This window comes from Suricata suricatta, chromosome 17 (genome assembly GCF_006229205.1).
Source record: "Suricata suricatta isolate VVHF042 chromosome 17, meerkat_22Aug2017_6uvM2_HiC, whole genome shotgun sequence".
NCBI lineage: Eukaryota > Metazoa > Chordata > Mammalia > Carnivora > Herpestidae > Suricata > Suricata suricatta.
The window spans coordinates 53,445,928-53,463,441 of NC_043716.1; the positions used below are offsets into that span (position 1 = coordinate 53,445,928).

Here is a 17,514-nt window from a genome sequence, read left to right on the forward strand (position 1 = left end):
ATAAGTGCCCTCCTCCATCACCACCACCTGTCTTCCCCCCTCCCCCTTCCCCTTCAACTCTCAGTTCATTTTCAGCATTCAATAGTCTCTCAAGTTCTGCATCCCTCTCTCTCCCCAACTCTCTCTCCCTCCTCCGCTCCCCCTGGTTCTCCATTAGGTCTCTCTTGTTTTCCTGCTAGACCTATGAGTGCAAACATATAGTTTCTGTCCTTCTCTGCCTGGCTTACTTCGCTCAGCATGACACCCTCAAGGTCCATCCACTTTCCTACAAAGGGCCATATGTCATTCCCTCTCATTGCCATGTAGTACTCCATCGTGAATATACACCACATCTTCTTGATCCATTCGTCAGGTGATGGACATTTAGGCTTTTCCCATGTTTGGCTATTGTTGACATTGCTGCTCTGAACATTGGGGTACATGTGCTCCTATGCATCCGCAGTTCTGTCTCTCTTGGGTAAATCCCCAGCAATGCTATTGCTGGGTCATAAGGGAGTTCTATGGATAGTTTTTTGAGGAACCTAAGGGAGGGCTTTTCATAATTTTCTTGATATATATCCCAGTGCCTAAATCAGTGCCTGGGACAGTGAGTGCTGAAATAGTGGATGACTATGAGTACGCGTCTCCCAAACCACCAGAGATATGCATCCCTGTGCCCCCTGACAGGTGAAGACCCCCGGGGCAGCCGGCTTGTGCAAACAGGGAGCCGAGAGGGATGCATGCCCAGGTCTGTGTGCCTGCAAAGTCCCAGCTCTCCGTGACTGCAGTCCCCACCCTGCCACTGGGAGAGACCATGGAATGACCCAACCCTCCCCACTTAGCAACCAAGGAGGGAACATTTCTTGTCCAACTCTCGGGGACTTTCTCTGACGCCCCACGGCCTTCAGCCCCCTGCCGCCCTAAGCCTCTTTGGCAAAGCTGAGCAGAAGGGTCACTCACATCCTCAGGCAGGACAGACTCCTTGACAGTCACGAGCTTCTGGATGTGGTTGGCAATGCCCACCTCCAGCTGGGGACACAAGGCAGGAGGGAGACCAGGGCGTGAGTGTGGGGAGCACAGGGCGAGGCCACTTGGGAGCCTGAGTTTCAGGTCCGGCTGGGGGGGGTGCTTTGGGTGAGGGTGGGGGGCGCTCACCGCCAATGGGACAGGGTACCTGCTCAGCCAGGGTGCGGACACCGGTGCGGATCTCATGGCCCAGCCCAGCCAGCGCGCCCTGCAGCTGGGCATGCAGCGTGTTGTGCAGCTGCGTCTGCTCCAGCATGGCCCCCACGCGCTGCTCCAGCGCCTCCCAGGCCAGCTGCGCCGGCAGCTTGCCGATCACCAGCCGCAGCTGCTCCATGTCGTTCACCACCACGCACAGCTGAGGGCGGGCACGGGCACGGGGATGTAGGGCTTCCAGAGGCGTGCCAGGAGCGGCAGCCCCTACCCCCACCCCAGTTCCCCGACCCCCAGTTCTGGCCCCTACCATGTTGGCCGCCTGGCCCTGGTCCTTCTGGCCCACGGAGAGCTCCCGGGCCCGGGCCTTTATGAGGCTGCAGTACACCAGCGCCAGCCGGCAGGTATCCTGGGGTGGGGAGAGCAAGATCAATGCGGGGGGAGCCCACGAGGGGGCACTGTGGGGGACGCATGGAAATCTTAGTGACTTGGGGACATAGGCCTTTGGAGGCTGCTAGGGCAGGAGCGTGGGAGGAATAGGGTAAGTGAAATGGGCTGTCTTAGAAAGGTAGGGAAGGACGCATGTAGACACTGCACCTCCACGAACTTGACAGTGATCATGAAGGCCTCCTCTGGGTCAGGCCAGTCCAGCTGCCTCGCAGTATGGCTGATCTGGGCAAAGCAGGTGGACAGATCCACGGCTGACGTGCTGTGCTTGGTCAGCTCACCCAGGGGCACCAGCTGGGGGATGGGCGAGTATGAGAAAGGAGGGCTCAGGGCTTGCCAGATTCGTGCTCTTCATCCCTCCTTGTCTGCAGGCATGCAGAGTTTCCACCACCAAGCAAGCAGGACAGGGGGTGGGGGGAGCTACCAGGGATTCGAGCAAGCCCTCCAACCCCCCTCCCCGGGACCCCCGGGCTGCACAGATCAGTCCGTAAAGGAAAGCCATGGTTTACACCAAGGATATCAGGAGGCAGCGTTTTGCACCCATCTGGCTTCAAGAGCTGGTCACCAACTTCTGCCCGTCCTGGAGGAGCATGCAGAGCCCCAGGCCCCACCCCCAAAGCCAGGGCCCCCTGATCCCTGACCTCGGGCCCCGCCCCCACCTCATCCATCTGCACAGCACGCTGCACCCGCGCCAGGGCCACACTGTACGTCTTCTGCAGCCAGGAGGGGACGGCAGGCTGGAACCAGTGGTGAAAGCCATCCAGGGCCAGGACTCCATCCCTGGGGAGATCTGGGGCTCAGCCTGGGACGCTCTCCTCAACCCTCCTCTCTCTTTTGCGCCAACGGACCACTGCCCACCTCTCTGAGGGGACCGGGGCCAGCTGGCAGAGCTCCTTGAGGCTGACGTAGAGCTGGAATAGACTCTCGCCCATCTCTGGGGACACGGGGCTGCCTGTCACCGCCGCTGTGTGGTCCTGTACCCGCTTGGCCACCTGTGAAAGGGAGGTGTGGGGGCAGGGCTCCAGAGCCCAGGGAGAGGGACAGCCCGGAGATGCAAGGACAGACTCACCAGCCACTGCAGCTCTTGGAAAGCCGTGGAGAAGAGGTTGATCTTGAGGGCGCTGGAAGGGAGGCGACAGGTGTGACGTGGTGGCACACACAGGGGTCCTTCTGGCCCCCTTCTGAGCCCCTGCCGCGCTACCTCCCAACCCGAGCGCCGGCTCACTTCTGGAAGATCTTGTTCCATGTGCGCTGGCACTGGTGCAGGTCGCCAATGATGTCCTGCACCAGGCTCAGCAAGGCCTTGCCTGCCTCCAGCATGCCCTGGCGGGGACAGAGGCGCGCTGAGCAGGCTTCCAGGGGCGAGCACCCAGCCCCGCCCCTGCCCACGCCCCCTCACCTGCACCATGGGCTGATGGTGCTGCTGCTTCAGGTGGAACCATTCGACGGTGCCGGTCTGTGGACAAAGAGGTGGTAAGTGGGGAGGTTGCTAGGCTCAGGCACACGCCCTCCTCGCCTCCAGGGTGACACCATACCCGCAGTGCCTCGGTCACCAGGCGGGGCAGCGGGGCACTGTCTGGGCACAGTTCCCCAAAGGCCTTCATCTTGCACATCTGCACCAGGACCCTATGGGGTGGGGGGCAGACAGCTGTGTCCAGGGTGCCCGCTGCCCTGTACCCTCCTCTCGCATCTCCAGCAGGCTTCCCCCACCCCTGCAGGCTCCCTCATTCCTGACCCCACTGAGGAAGGGGAAGGGGGAGCCGCTGACCTGAGAAGAGACTGCAGCCGGGCTGGGGAGTCGGAGACGGAGAGGGGGAACACGGACCGGAACCTCCGGATGAGGGACAGCCCGTAGGACAGCAGGTTGCTGAACGAGGCAGCCAGCTCCTCCCGCTGTAGGGCCAGGCAGAGTCGGCAGCTGCTTTACGGGCCCGGACCGCCCTTCCCCCTCCCTGAGCTCTGCAGGCCCCACACCCCTCATTCCAGCCCAGCCCACCTGTTCCGCCTTGAGCCGGCCCTGGATCCACTGGTACTCGATGCTGGTGATGGGGTGCAGGAGGCAGCTGCTGGGGAACTCCAGGCTCTGGTAGAGGCGGCTATAGGCCAGCCACTGCCTGCGGCAGACAGGAAGCCCTCAGCCAAGCCAGGCGGGGCATCGTCCCCCCTGCTCACCGGCCTTGGGGAGGGACAGCGAGGTGCTGCCCCAGAGACCTCCTGGGGGCCCCCATCGACCTCATCAAGGTCTTTTTCAAGCATGTAAATGAATCTTCTGTTTCTCAAATTTGGATATGTGTGATTTAAAAATTCAGGATCTTGGGGCATCTGGGTGGGTCAGTCAGTTAAGCTCTTGGCTTCCTCTCAGGTCAGGATCTCATGGTTGTGAGTTTGGGCCCCGCGTTGGGCTCTCTGCTCACACCATGGAGCCTGCTTTGGATCCTCTGTCTGCCTCTCTCTGCCCCTTCCCTGGCTCAAGCTTGCTCTCTATTTCTCTTTCAAAAATAAACATTTAAAAAAATGTCATTTAATATAAAAACATAGCAAAAATTCAGGATTTCTTGCTTTTTTTGGAAAAAGATTTGGAGACTTGAGCCTTCGTGCACATGTGCCAAACATCAGCTTGAGAATGCCCTTCAGGCAGCTCGGGGGATGCTTCCCAGAGGTGATGGCCAAGCTGAGGTGTGGCCCAAGCGGGACAGAGAAGGAGGACAGAAGAGCAGAGCAGCCCAGGGACAGGGCTCGCTCCGGCCGCGACACACTCCTGCGTGCTTGGGCCCTGCAGGACACCGGGGCCCCACAGCGATGCCTGCTCCCGGGTTCAGCCTCACCTGCATCCCCTCCCACATTGCCCACGGTCCTACAAGCTGCCCTTCTCCCCCCCAACCCGCTTCTGGTTTCTGCTCAAAGGCCAAGTGTCAGCCATGGTCCGGGACAGCACCCACGGGGATTCTTCCTGGCCCGGCCAGCCCCCGATGTGCCCCCAGTGTGCCCCCAGTCCTGTGCTCCTCACCTGTTCAGGAACGTCTGAGGACCCACAAGTGCCCTTTCCCTCGTTCCCATGACCTGTTGTGGCTCTGGGGATGGACAGGCCCTCAACACAGATCTGGTAATGCCAGTGCCTATGTCTGTGGGCTCAAGGGTGGTGGTGCTGGGAAACGGGGCTGCGGTCTGGGGCAGGGGTGACAAATTCAAATGCCAGGGAGTGACCTGGGCTGATGGCAGCCGTGAGGGGCTGGAGAGGCTCTGTGCCTCGCTGTGACCAGCTGCAGCCTCGCACTTCGGGGCCATGGGAAGCTGGACATGTGACTCCGTACGGAAAAATCTCCAGATTTGTAGAAGTTGGCTACTGACGCAAAACCAAAAACACTGGGAGACCGCCTGGGCGGCTCAGTCAGATAAGCGTCCGACTTTTGACTTTGGCTCATGTCACGATTTCACCGTTTGTGAGTTCAGAGGCCTGCATCGGGCTCTGCACTGACATCAAGGAGCCTGCTTTAGATCTTCTCTCTCTGTACCCCCAACCTGCATTTCTCTCATACCCAAAATAAATAAATAAATAAACTTACAGCAAAATCAAAACTGAAAACAACTTAAAACACATAGTTGGAGCCAAACAGAAATCTCCCGAGGCTTAGACTTTGGGGCTGCCAGCGTGTAGGAGGACAGGTGAGCCTCCGGCTCCGGGGGCCGTGCACTTACGCCATGGACTGGTGGAAGTCAGACAGGTCCTTCTGCGTGGCATGGAGAAAGAGGATGGTGGCAGCCTGGGGACTCAGTGACCCGTCCCAGGAGGTACTGCCCGCCTGAGGGGACAGGTAGAGGGGTGTCAGGACCCAGTGGGTGGGCCCCGAGCCCCCCCACCGCCCCGCACTGGGAGGCAGTACCTGGTGCTGGGTGACCTCGTGGGACACGAGCTGCTGCAGCAGGTGGAGGTGCACCGTGTAGCTGGGCTGCGAGCGGCTGGCCGCGGTGGCTCTCTGTAACGGGACCGGCATGGCTGTGAGTGGACGGCCCTGTGCCCGGTGGGCCCCCAGACGGCCCCTGCATCCGGCCCCCCACCTACCCGCTTGTGGATGAGCTGGAACTGGAGGTGGCACCGGCCACGGTCGGGGTAGGTCTCAGTGCAGGGCTCCAGAGGGTACCACTGATCCTCCCGGCAGCGCAGGTCCTGGGGGGCAGGGCAGGGCAGGGGGTGCCCGTGCCCATCAGCGGCCTAAGCCTCACCCAGTTGGGGGCAGAGGAGGCAAGAGGCGGCAGATCCCAGGCTCCACTTGGTGTGGACCCAGAATGGCTCCCCTGTACCCCTCATGAACCCCCGTCCGGTCTCTCTCTTGGGCCTCTTTCCGGATGCCACTCACCTGTAGCCTCAGAACCACATTCCCCAGAAAATCGTCCTGGCCTTTGTCCTTCCGGGCCTCCTTAAAGATCCTGTTCCAGGCAGGGTCCGTGAGAGGGGTGGGCCAAGACACTGAGGGGTCAGGCTGGGATCTGTCCCCATCCTGGGCCTGGACACAGCCTGCAGCCCAGCAGACAACCTGCACGCACGGGGAGGGCAGGAGGGCCCCCCCCCCCCCGGCCTCCCCAGGAACCTGCTCCCTGAGGCAGGCATTCACCTCCGCAGCCCATGCAGGTCGGTGAGCTCCCCGAGCTTCTGCCTGACGGACTCCACGGTGTCCATGTCCCTGACGGGGGCAGAGGTTTGAGCAGGAGGCAGAGAAGGTGTCCTGGGAGCCCCCGACCCCTTTGGGAGGAGGATCTGCCCCTCCCCCACTCGCCCCCTTTCTCTCCCTGACCCCACCGGGCAGGGCACGCCCCTCACCACATGTCCAAATGGAAGCTAGAGCTGCTTATGTCCTCAAACTCCCTACAGGGAGGAGAGAGAGGGCATGGCTTAGGGCCTTGGAGGGCCTGAGCCCAACCAGAGCCTGTCCCTGGAGCACCCCCCACCCCGACTCCCCCACTGTCCAGTCTGAGCCCCTCCTTGTACACTCCTCCTCCGTCCTCTAAGGTAAGGCTTCGGCCTACCCCCTCAGATGAACCGGGCAGTGCCCAACCTCCACCGCCCCCCCCCTCCCGGCACACGTGGGCCGCTGCTCTGTCCTGTCTGGCCTCCCGTCTGTCTCTGGCCCAGGGAGCAGTCCTCCTCCAGTCAAGCCCAGTGCCCTCCCCTGAGCCAGGAAGTCCTGCTGGTCTCGCCGGGGGACAGGGCCCAGGGCAGGGCTACGTACAGGATGAACGTCTCCTCCCAGACAGGGTTGAGGGTCTGGGTGATGACCTGGGTGCGGTGGGTCTGCTCCTCCGGGATGGTGTGCTTCACCACAGCCTTCTGCCGATGCCGGGACCCGGGGCTGCCCCCCGGCATGCCCACCCCCTGCTCAATGCCCAGCAGACAGTAGGGGTCACTGAATCCTGGGGAGAGGGGGGAGGATGAGGCCACCAGGGTATTGGCTGGGCTCCCTGGGAGATGCCCTCATCAGCCCAGGGGCAGAGCCCCTGTCCATCCATAGAACGAAGGGCCTGGGGCCAGCAGCACCCGGGTGAGCCCGGGGGGAACATCTGGGAGATGGGAGCTCCCACCAAGCTCTGGAACAGCCCGATGGGGAGAAGGAGGAGGTGGGAAGAAGGCCCTCAGCACCCCTCACCCTCTACTCACCACTGACATCTTTGCCCAGGATGCCCTTGGCTTGTTTCACCGTCGCCTTCAGACAAAATATTGGCTTCTGGAAGGACGGGAGGGTGAGCCGGAGTCCCGGAGGGAGCCGGGCTTCCCAGCCCCTGTCCCTGCCTCTGGTGGTCCTGGACCGGGGTTACCTCAAGCTTCTGGACCTGCTGCAGCCGCTGCTGGTGCTCCTCGGGCCCCATGTGGAAGGCCTGGTGGGGTGGGAGCGGAGGAGGTTGGGGTACAGGGCAGGGGGCGGCTGGGCGGGGAGGAGAGGACTCCAGAGTCCAGGCTGCAGGGTGGCGGGCAGAGTGGGGGGCCGGACTCACCTCCTGCAGGTACCGAAGCAGCTCGGAGGCCTCTGTCACATGGTTGGGCTCGGGCTGCCCCAGGCGGTGCAGGACGGTGTAGAGAGCTTCCTCGTAGAGCAGGGCCCTCTGAGGCATGGCACGGTCACCTCAGGGAACCCCGTCCACCCACTGCAAGCTGAGTCCCCCCCAGCGACCCTTGGCACCAGCACTGCATGCCCAAAGCTGGGATGAGGCACCCACAATGTGTGGGGGGCGGGCAGGGGTGGGGTAGGACCCAGAAGTCCCCCTCCCCTGCCGTTGCCATCAGCCTTGGCCAGTGGCCCAGGGGGAGTGTGTTTGAAGGATTCGGGGCTGCCTCCCGGCACCTCCCTGCCTCCCCAGTACTCCCGTTCTTACCTCTTCAGGGGAGAAGTGGTGGGATGGAGGCTCGATCTGGGGGAGCAAGGTGAAAAGACAAGGTGTCCCCGAGGCCTGAGCCAGGGCTCCGACAGCAGGAACGGCTCCTCACCGAGCAGGCTCAGGCCTCCGGGCTGCGGGGTCCCCGGTTCCTGGCCTCGCACCCACCACGGCCGCACACCTGTTCCCACAGCAGGCCTCCCGGGAGTCTGGGCCCCCGGCCATCTTCCTGGCCCCCTGGCCGGCCACGGCTGAGGTCCATCGGTGCTCGGGCTGCCCCCGCAGGCCCCAACCTCCCTTCCTTCCCCAGAGGAAGCAGCACCGCTTATCGGGGCGGCCACGCTCGCACCCCAGCGGCGGAAGTGAGGCCCAGCAGTGGAGGTGGGAGACTGCGGGTCGTGCCAAGCAGGCCTGGGGGCTGCTCAGCCGGCCCCCCTCCCCCTGAGCAGCCCAGGCCACAGCAGGGCCACCCCCTAACAGAGCCGGTGCCTCTGGAGCTGGAGGAGCAGAGGATGGGGCGGGTGGCCCCACCAGAGGGCTGGGCTCGGAGGGCCTCAGGGCCCAAGCCCCGCGGCCCTGGATGGCCCAGAGAACACCCTGCAGACCCCGCTCTGCCAACCCAGAAGGTCCTGCCCAGGTGCCGCGACAGGCACGGAAAGGGACCACATCCTCAGCCCCAGCCCAAGGTGGAGCCCCGCACTCGGAGATCACAGAGCCGCACCCTGGCCGCTCGCTCACTGAGGTCACTCCTACCTCCTGGGCCGTTCTGGGCAAGGGGCCCTGCAGATCTCTGACCCTGCGGCGCCTTATCTTGATGGCCTGGCGTAGGAGGGGAGGGCGCCGCTGGGGGTGGGAGAGGAGTGTCGCCATGGTGGCCCGCTTTGCCCTTCCCCTCTGTCGAGCTGCTGCCGCAGGGTGAAGATAGTGAAGCCACAGGATTATGCAAAGAGCACAGGGTGCCACCCTGCACCAGGGAGGGGTGAGGGCGGTGGGTGGGGGGAGGTTCCGGTCAGGGTTTCACCATCTCTGAGGGCTGCACCTTTCTCCGTCCTGCCGTCCTGCCGTCTGGGCTCCTGGGAGGAACTGTCCCTGGCTGGAGGCAGGTGGACCTGATGGGCGGGCCCGGCCCCACCCCACCCTCCCACGAGGCCCCTGCAGAGGGGTCGGGCACTCCCCAGCAGGGGGCGTCAGGCACCACCCTGCCCCCTCTGGGGTGTGCACCCAGCTGGGCCAGAGGCTAGGGGAGCCGCCCCGCTTTGGTGGGGTTCTCTCACCCACAGACCTAGGGCGGGGGTGGGCAGGGCCCAGGGTGGGGGCTCCAGAGAGGCATCTCCCCAGCAGGCAGGCAGCCAACTGCTCAGCCTGCTCCACCCCACAGGTGACATTCCACCAAGGTGACTGGGCCAGGCTGTGCTGGGTGGAGCCGGCCCTGGGGCTCCTGCCCCCACAAGGACAGCCAAGAGAATGCTCCCTTCTTATGCCCTTGTAGGGGGTTAGCCCAGCCCAGAGGCTCCTGGGCAGGGCTGGCCAGAGGAAGAGCCTAAAGAGGCGGTCCAGTGGCCACAGCACAGCTGCTGGCCTGCCCAGGAGATCCCCGGAAGGGTGTCTGCAGGGGGAACACATTAGGTGATCCCTCCGGTGGGTGCCTTCTCCTTGTGAACCTCCGGGCCCAGGCCTGCACCCCTCTAGGCCCTGGCCCTGAGGAAGGCCATGGGTGTGGCGTCGGCGCATCTGGGAGCTCCGAGCAAGCCCAGCACTGGAGTGCTAGTTCCCTGTCCCTTCTTGCTGGGCTGCATCGCCTCTCCAGCCTCTTCCTCAGTTGTCCTGGGCCCCAGTGTGCTGTGGGAACGGGGGGCTCCCACACGGGGAGAGAAGAGTCGCCCCACGGTCCTCAGCAGCCGGACAGATCTCTTTTCCCGAGGGCTCACGCTGGTCACCACACAGAACCAGAAAGGTCCAGTCACTTCATTTTTACTATTTCACATTTTCAGCAAACGAATCAAGGTGCAAACAGGGTTTATTTCACATTAATATATTAACTGGTGGTGGTGGTGGTGGTGGTTTTGTCAAATAAATAGGGAATTCTCTTTAAATAACCATCTCCTCACTTCACGGCCGGTCCAGAAGCAAACGAGAACAAATTTTAGTGCATCCAGGGGGCATATCACCAATTAGGCATGAAGCTTGAAGGGGAAGAGGGCAGGGCGAGGGGCTGGTTGAGAGGTCACGGTCAGCACGCAGGCTCAGGCCGGGCCCTGGGAGTCAGGGCTTTCGATCCAGCCCACCCAGCAGCCCCCAAATGGCATGATAGGAAGAACATGCATCCAGTCCGAGAAGCCCCTTCTAGAGAGGAGAGAGAGAAGGCAAAGGGGAACAAATGCCAAAAAACGCTAGGAGGGAAGCAGTGGGGTCCCCTCCCCCCGTCGAAGTGGCCTGGTCCTGATGGGCGTCCCCGCCTCCGCGTCCCTCTCCCGCCTCCCCGGAAGCTCATGATGAAGCTTCAAAAAGTCACAAAGCGGTGGTGACACAAGACCGAGGACAGGGCAGGGAGGGGGAGAGGAGTGTGGCCGGGGCTGGAGGCTGGCTGGGACTGGAATGTGGGCCGAGAGTCCGGTTTCCACGGTTAGGCACAGACCAGAGTGGAGGGAATGTGAGGGGGGCCCAGCGGGGGGCCCCAGGAAGACGTGAGGCTGGTCTGAGGGAGTTTGCAAGGCTGAGTGTAAAGTGGATTCCAAAACGGGGAGCTGGACTGCGGCGCAGGGGTCTCCGTGGGGAGAAGCTGCTAGAACAAGATGGGGACGAGGCGGACGCTCCCGGACGGAGCCCCAGAGGCAGCTGGAAGGAAGCACGACCCGGGAGCGGCGCCGCGGGCGCCAGGCTAACTTGGAGAGCTGGGAGGCGCGGCTCCTGAGTCAGGGCCCCCCCTTCCCTCAACACCAGTCCCTGGGAAGTGTTTAATAATCAGAGCTGGAGGAAGACCAAGGCCCCTCCATCACCCCCGAATCCCGTCTCGGCCCCAAGGGGAAGGGAAGAGTGACGAGGGGTGGGAGGTAGGGTGGGAGGGGTCTACTGGGTCTTCTTATCTTCCGGGGGGTAGTAGGGAGGTGGTGGAGGCTGGCTCTAAGGAAGGAAGGAAGAAAGAGCACGTTAGAAGGTTTGCAGCAAGACCAGGGGTGCCGCCCTAAGCCCCTGCCCCGCCGCCCGCGCCCTGCTCACCGTGGGCATGTAGACGTTGTGGGGGTTGCCGGGGTTGTAGTAGGCGCTGGCAGCCGCTTCTGCGGCCTTGGCTTCAGCTGCGAGAGCAAACACACCTGGGGTGAGCCCCGGCGACAAGGCCTCCCCTCTTCCAGCTGCCCCTGGGGCTGCCCTGAGACAGGAGCCACTGCCAGGCATCGCTGCCCCCCCAGCTGCCCGGTCCGGTCCTTTCCAGTTCCTTTACCACCCGCCCCCTGTGGTCCCGCCAGGTGGGGCTGCCACCATGTGGGTACAGATGACAAGACGACAGAGGGAGACCTTCCCAGCCCCAGGGCACATGGCTAGCTGGGGCAGAGACTGGGGGGGGGGGGGGCTGGAATCTAGACCCTCCCCAGCAGCAACCACGCTGCTAGTCCCCGGGACTAGTCTGAGGCTTGGGGTCATTCACCACGTGGGGCTCCCCGCCAACCTCTAGCCGTTCTCCCCATACCGCCACGGAGAGGAGAGGAGACAGCCAGCCCCCCCAGACCGCTGGCAGCCCAGGGCCTCACCTGCAGGAGTCGAGGGGACATCGGGGCCACTGACCGGAGGTTCCATGGGCCCAGGGTAGGGCGGTGGTGGGGGATGCATATACCCCATGGCCCCGTCCATCATGGGGGGTCCCGGATAGAACTCTGCTCGGCAAGAGAGGGACGGGGGCCCGGTGAGCAGCCTAGCCCCCCGCAGGCAGCTTCCGGGCCTCGCCAGCTCCTCCGTTAGTCCTGAAGCAGCATGAGGAACAAGTCTGCCCCCTACAGCCCCTGGCCTGGGTGGGGGTGGTTAGTGGGTGGGCGGGGCGCGGGGTGGGCAGCAGACACACTCACCAGGTGGGGGCGGTGGATAGGGGTAGCCAGGAGGGCAGGGGTACATTCCATTGGCGACTGGCGGGGGATAGACATAGGCCCCGCTGGGCATGTAAGAATACCCATAGGCTCCATTGGGGACTTCACCTCGGGAGGCTATAAGCACAAGGGGAGAGAGAAATGAGCGTCGCCTACCAAGGGGGGCTGCGGGGTCCCCGGAATGTGCACAGCAGGCGTGCCTGACCCCGCCCCGTTCCACTCCCCACCCATGCTGGAGCCACCTTGGGTCAGGGAAGAAGTGACGGATCTGGATGGGGAGAGAGGACAGAGCCAGGGCAGGGGGAGTGGTGGATGGAAGGACAGATGACAGAGAGGGAGGCTCGGGGGTGGGGGTGCCAGCTGGAGCTGGGGTGAGGCTGGGGGTGACGTGAGCACGTCTGCTGAGCACAACCTTGGGGGTTTCAAAGGAGCTTAATGGTTAGGTTTTCTGTTTGTTTTCGTGAGGCCACAGTAAGACGTCCTGGAGTCCACAGTGCTCTGTCCAGATGTCCTACACCTGCTCCAGACCCGGCAAACCCAGCCTTGGAGGAACAGGCCCGAGGGATGCTAATTACAAGTTTCCTTCCCAATTCCCAGCCCTGGTCAGCCCGGGGCCCAGAGACTTCTGTCTCTGTCTTCTGTCTCTCACAAAGTCAGAACAGAAAGGAGACAAACTCAAATGCACCAACTAAACCCAGGTTTGTCAACCTGCCTCTTGCCCCAGGGGCTTTCAGAGCCTTGTACCTTGAGATGCCACCTGCAGCATCCGTTGTCCGAACTCGATGGCGCCCCCTGCTGTGAAGGTCAACTTGTACGGCGCAGAGCCCTCCCAGCCACCTGCGAGGGGACAGTGCATCAGCAGCTCAGCAAGAGAATGCGGGTGACCCCTCCAGAGACCTTCTCTGTTCTTGCGGGGTCTCCAGCCAGCGACCCGGTGGCCTGCGGAGCAAGGGCTGGCTCTGCAGTGCCCGCCTCCCGCCCATGCCCGCTTCACTCTTTGAAGGAAGAGGCTTTTCTTTCTGGGAACCAGCTTGTTACCACGTCCTCAGTGGCGCAAGTCCCTCAGCCCCAGAGCCTCCCACCCCCGTGAAGGAGCCTCCCTAGGGGCAGGCTCACTCAGCAACAAGGGACATTCAAGTTCAGAGCAGATCTCCCCTCCTGAGGGGCCTCAGGATGGACCCCTGGCCCCTGGAGCCTGGCCTCTGCCAGAGGGGACCCGTGAGCCCTCGAGAGCAGGACTCGACCTGGGCAGGTGTGGGAGGGAGGCCAACTTCAACAAAGAACTCTGGGGTCGGCGCAAAAGCCGGCTACCAAGTGGGGCGTCTCTGGTGGCAGAGAGACAGCTGGCTCTTCCTGGCTTTAGGGAAAAGGCTCCTTCCGAGAACCTGACCCCTAAAACGTGTACTCACTCCCCAGGTCACATGAAGCCACCGTTTCTTATTTTTCAGGGATTTCGCTCAGAGAACGTGCCCTGAGCTGCTATCTTTAACGCCGGCATCTCCTTGCTCCTGTCAAAACCCCACCTCTGCTGAACAACCGGCAGCCCGGGTGCTGGCTTTGGAAGCGAATCCAGAGCCCCAGGAAGAGGACACCGCTGGGGGTGGTGCGGGTCCGAGGGGCTCGGCCAGCAGCCCTGGAAGCCCCACCCATGGCCCAGAGCCCGCATCACCCACCTCCTGCCTCCGCCTGCACCGTCCCCTTGATGTAGTTCGCACCGAACACAGGCTGCTTGATCTCACAGTCCTTCATCAGATAGAACGGCATCATGAAGGACTGCATGGCGTCCTTGCCTTTGGACAGAAAGATGACCTGCAGGGCGACAGGACGGGGGCCGTCAGCGCCCGCCCCTCGGCAGGGACTCCCCCCACCCCCAACCCTGCCAGCTAGCACCTCCTGTGTGTGAGGAGTCTGCTCCCGGTGCCAGGGCCCAGCAGCCCCAGGGCGCTCTGCACCCAGGAAGCTTCTGGAGAGTGCTTTGAAAGTGAAAGGTCTCACGGGCAGCCTGGCTGGAGGCTGAACGTGGGTGTTCACAGAAAAGACGCGCCGCTCACAGCGTAGGAGAGAGGGACGGACCGCTCTGCCGTCTGAGGGGTGGTGAGGAGGTGGCAGACGCGAAGGGCGCTGCAGAGCTGGGGCAGAGAGGCAGGGGGAGGCAGAGCGGGGAGGGGTAGCCTGACGCCCACAGAACCGGGACGAAGGAGTGGCAGGAGGGGTCAGACCCCAGGAGAAGGGGGCTGTCCAAACAGCAGCGAGTTTCCCGTCCTGCGCTTGGACAACCCTGTTTTAAACCTGAACTTTGGGGCGCCTGGGGGGCTCAGCCGGTTAAGTGCTGGACTTCAGCTCAAGTCATGATCTCATGGCTCGGGAGTTCAAGCCCCGTGTCGGGCTCTGTGCTGAGCCTGGATCCTGCTTTAGATTCCATGTCTCCCCCTCTCTCTGCCCCTCCCCTGCTCAGGTTGTCTCCCTCTCTCTCAAAAAATGAATAAACACTAAAAAAAAAATTTTTTTTAATCCGTGACTTTGATCTGTGACTGAAGATCACAGAAAAGGGGTTTTGAGGCTCCCCTGTCTCTCTGCCAAGGCCCCGTGATAAGAACTTGAAGCTCTGCCCCTCTTCCAACCGCCTCTAAGTCTAACTCTTGGTAGCTCTAGGCAGTGAACCTTCTTTCAAGAATGTCCATTTGTCTTTCTCTGGAAGGCTCTCAGCGTCGGCCTGGGTAATTCTCAGGCCAGGCCCATTCTGCAGTCTGGCATGTCTCGCTCTGCAGGGTTTTGCCGGGCTTTCTGCCCAGCCTGGAGGCTGTGGCCATGCCACTGTATCCTGTTTACCACATTTGTCACCCTGGATGTACACAAAGGCCTCGTGGGCTACTCCGACGGAAACCGACTCCTAAGAGCCTCCTACTCCCGGCTCGAGTCATCCCATCAAGGGCAACAGACCTGGACTTTGCCCAGGGTCAGCTCAGCTGCACAAAACAGTCTGATGGTTCTAGAACCCAAGAGCACGAGACAGAAACATGTGGAGGCAGGAACGAACATTCGCCAGGTTCAGAGGCCACCGGACTCCTGAGGCTGACCTAAAACTCCCATCAGCCCCCAGGAAACACGAGCTCTCAAACCAAGCATCATACCGCAACTCACCCGGTAAGGGGTAAGGTAGACAGTGCCTTTCTTGGTCCCTTTGAAGGCCTCGGGCACATTCTTCATGTCACTGAATGTAAGTTCCACATGGTCATAAGACATCAGGATGCTGGGATAAGAAATGAGGAAAGGCCCTGATGAGCCAGTTTGGAGCCCGGATCGGTTTTCCCCAGGGACCGCACCCCCGGGAAGCAGGTGCCCAGCACTTCGCGTCTGTCTCTTTTGACACTGCTGCAAGGAAACCATGAATACAGCCTTGGAAGGGAGAGGCAAGGCAGAGGGCTACAGAATTCCCCCACGCCCCACACACACTCCCCCCAGGTGACCACACCAGGGGACCTGAGCGCTTTAAGGTCTTAATGCCATAATCCCCGATTCACCTTAGATTACCTGGGTTAACTCTCCCATTTTCTTGAGTCATTAGAGGTGTTCTGTTTTCGTTGGTTTGAGTCCTAATACATAAACCCTCTAAGACATGGCCCCACGCATCCCCAAAGGGCTCACTTCAGGGTTCTTTTACACCTGGGTTTCTTGACCTGGGTTGGCCAGGGTGCCGGACCACGAAGCCAGATGATGGTACCCGTGCATTTTTCTGGGAGAATCCGTGGCTTTGATTACTCTCAAAGGGATTCATTCATGACTTCAAGAGCAAAGCTATTTTACAAACATGAAATTTTAAACACTAAACTTCAATTACTGTATATGCAATTATTTGAGAAGGAGGCCGAAGCATTTTCTAAACAAGGTACACTATTATTTAGCAGCATGGAGCCCTAAGCCAGGTAGGAGACCCAAGCAGGATAGGTACGGTCTTGTCCCACAAAGTCCCACTGAGAAAGAGAGAGAGAGAGAAAGAAAGAGAGAAAGAAAGAGAGAGAGAAAGAGAGAGAGAAAGAAAGAGAGAAAGAGGGAAAGAAAGAGAGAAAGAGAGAGAGAGAGAAAGAGAGAAAGAGAGAGAGAAAGAGAGAAAGAAAGAAAGAGAAAGAAAGAAAGAAAGAAAGAAAGAAAGAAAGAAAGAAAGAAAGAAAGAAAGAAAGAAAAAGAAAGAAAGAAAAATAGTCCCAGGAGATGTTACCAAATGGCATCCAAAGTGTTTTTCCAGGCCCGGGACTGGCTCTCACACAGCCAGCCTAAAAACTGGGAACAATGTGAGGTTTCTCTGATTAAAGATAATAAGATCCAAGTTCACACTGTTCCATTTGTCCTCTTCTTCTTCCTCCCAAATGCCACAACTTTCTTCAGTGGGGAGGGGTGGTGGGAAAGGGACTGGTGCCAGAGAAGAGGACAGCTCAGAGAAAAGAGGTCATTAGTAGGAACAGGCTGGTCCAGCAGACCTGAGCAGGTACGATGGACAGAGGTCAGTATTCTGAGGCTGCGGGCACCCCAGGCTTTCTCCGACTCATCCAGCATTCCTGGGTGCTGGCTTGAGCCCGGCTAGAAGGCTCTGATCCCACCAAGTCTCTTCTGGTGACTCAGGCTCCTCCTAAACGCCATCTGCCTTCAAAAGGCATTTCAGAGTCAGCATAACTCAACCAGAGCTGAACGATCTAATTCTCAGTGCCCAAGGAGCCAGGGAGAAGCCACTGAGAAGTCCAGAGAGAGAAGGAGAGACAGAACTGATTGGGGGAGAGGGTGAGAGGTGGGAAGAAAGAACTCTGAAGTTGGGAGACCTCGGTTCTAGGGACTAACCCAAGTCAACAGGCATTCAAAAGAAAGAGACAAGGACGGACACCATGCCGGGAATTGTGTTAGACATTTGACAAACGCTACCTATTTAACCGCATCTCTGGACTTCAGTTTCTCATCCGGAAACTGAGCAGTTCTGGAATATACTGAAAGGCTACATACTGGTAGCTAAGCCTATTGACTTTAGCGTAAAGACGCCTTTCCTGGAATCCCATCTTGGTTATTTACAGCTCTGCGATCTCAGGCAAGTTACTCAACTTCTCCGTGCCTCAGTTTCCCTACGTGTAAAACGTGTATAACAGTATGATTTGCAGGGCAGTACTTGCATATTAAATAAGAAAGGAGAGGAGCAGGGCCTGACACGTAGTAACGTAGGAAACGCCCAATAAACGGCAATTATTTTTGTCTCGGGCTCCTCTCATCTCTTGAAGTCATCGACTCTGTGAAGGGGGCTCAAGAACGACCCCGGGGCCCTGCCTATCTCCCCAAGCTCAGTCCCCGTCCAGCCGCCCCCCCCACGCCGCCCCCCATCCCAGGGCTAATCGCGACCTCCCGGCCGCTCCTCCTGGACCGGCCCTCCTCCCGCCGGCCCCGCCTCCAGCCGTTATCCCCCCCCCCCCACCGCACCCCATCAGTATCCCCTCTT

General features: G+C 60.7%; 2 protein-coding genes across 6 annotated transcripts in view; both read right to left on the reverse strand.

Annotated features, from left to right (window-relative positions):
* The window catches only part of UNC13D (unc-13 homolog D), a 15,204-nt gene extending 6,156 nt beyond the window's left edge, over positions 1–9,048 (reverse strand). Inside the window, exons 1-25 of one of the 4 annotated variants that reach the window (XM_029928173.1) lie at positions 9,005–9,043; positions 8,719–8,867; positions 7,966–8,001; positions 7,588–7,695; positions 7,411–7,470; positions 7,253–7,319; positions 6,828–7,008; positions 6,419–6,463; positions 6,213–6,281; positions 5,958–6,027; positions 5,663–5,767; positions 5,484–5,576; positions 5,299–5,402; positions 3,599–3,716; positions 3,371–3,495; positions 3,138–3,228; positions 3,002–3,058; positions 2,828–2,925; positions 2,672–2,723; positions 2,461–2,594; positions 2,262–2,382; positions 1,753–1,896; positions 1,466–1,564; positions 1,154–1,360; positions 940–1,008 (exon numbers count right to left, since the gene is read on the reverse strand). In XM_029928173.1, coding sequence (XP_029784033.1) covers positions 940–1,008; positions 1,154–1,360; positions 1,466–1,564; positions 1,753–1,896; positions 2,262–2,382; positions 2,461–2,594; positions 2,672–2,723; positions 2,828–2,925; positions 3,002–3,058; positions 3,138–3,228; positions 3,371–3,495; positions 3,599–3,716; positions 5,299–5,402; positions 5,484–5,576; positions 5,663–5,767; positions 5,958–6,027; positions 6,213–6,281; positions 6,419–6,463; positions 6,828–7,008; positions 7,253–7,319; positions 7,411–7,470; positions 7,588–7,695; positions 7,966–8,001; positions 8,719–8,835 — 2,370 coding nt within the window. In that variant the 5' untranslated portion in view covers positions 8,836–8,867; positions 9,005–9,043. The other 3 variants (XM_029928174.1, XR_003904563.1, XM_029928175.1) reach the window with 3 other exon arrangements.
* An 872-nt stretch (positions 9,049–9,920) lies between these two features.
* Positions 9,921–17,514, reverse strand: part of WBP2 (WW domain binding protein 2) — an 8,178-nt gene continuing 584 nt past the window's right edge. The window contains exons 2-8 of one of the 2 annotated variants that reach the window (XM_029928334.1): positions 15,183–15,291; positions 13,715–13,850; positions 12,786–12,878; positions 12,024–12,158; positions 11,712–11,834; positions 11,182–11,258; positions 9,921–11,085 (exon numbers count right to left, since the gene is read on the reverse strand). In XM_029928334.1, the coding sequence (XP_029784194.1) occupies positions 11,032–11,085; positions 11,182–11,258; positions 11,712–11,834; positions 12,024–12,158; positions 12,786–12,878; positions 13,715–13,850; positions 15,183–15,291 (727 nt within the window). In that variant the 3' untranslated portion in view covers positions 9,921–11,031. The remainder of the gene's footprint in view (positions 11,086–11,181; positions 11,259–11,711; positions 11,835–12,023; positions 12,159–12,785; positions 12,879–13,714; positions 13,851–15,182; positions 15,292–17,514) is intronic. The other variant, XM_029928335.1, reaches the window with a different exon arrangement.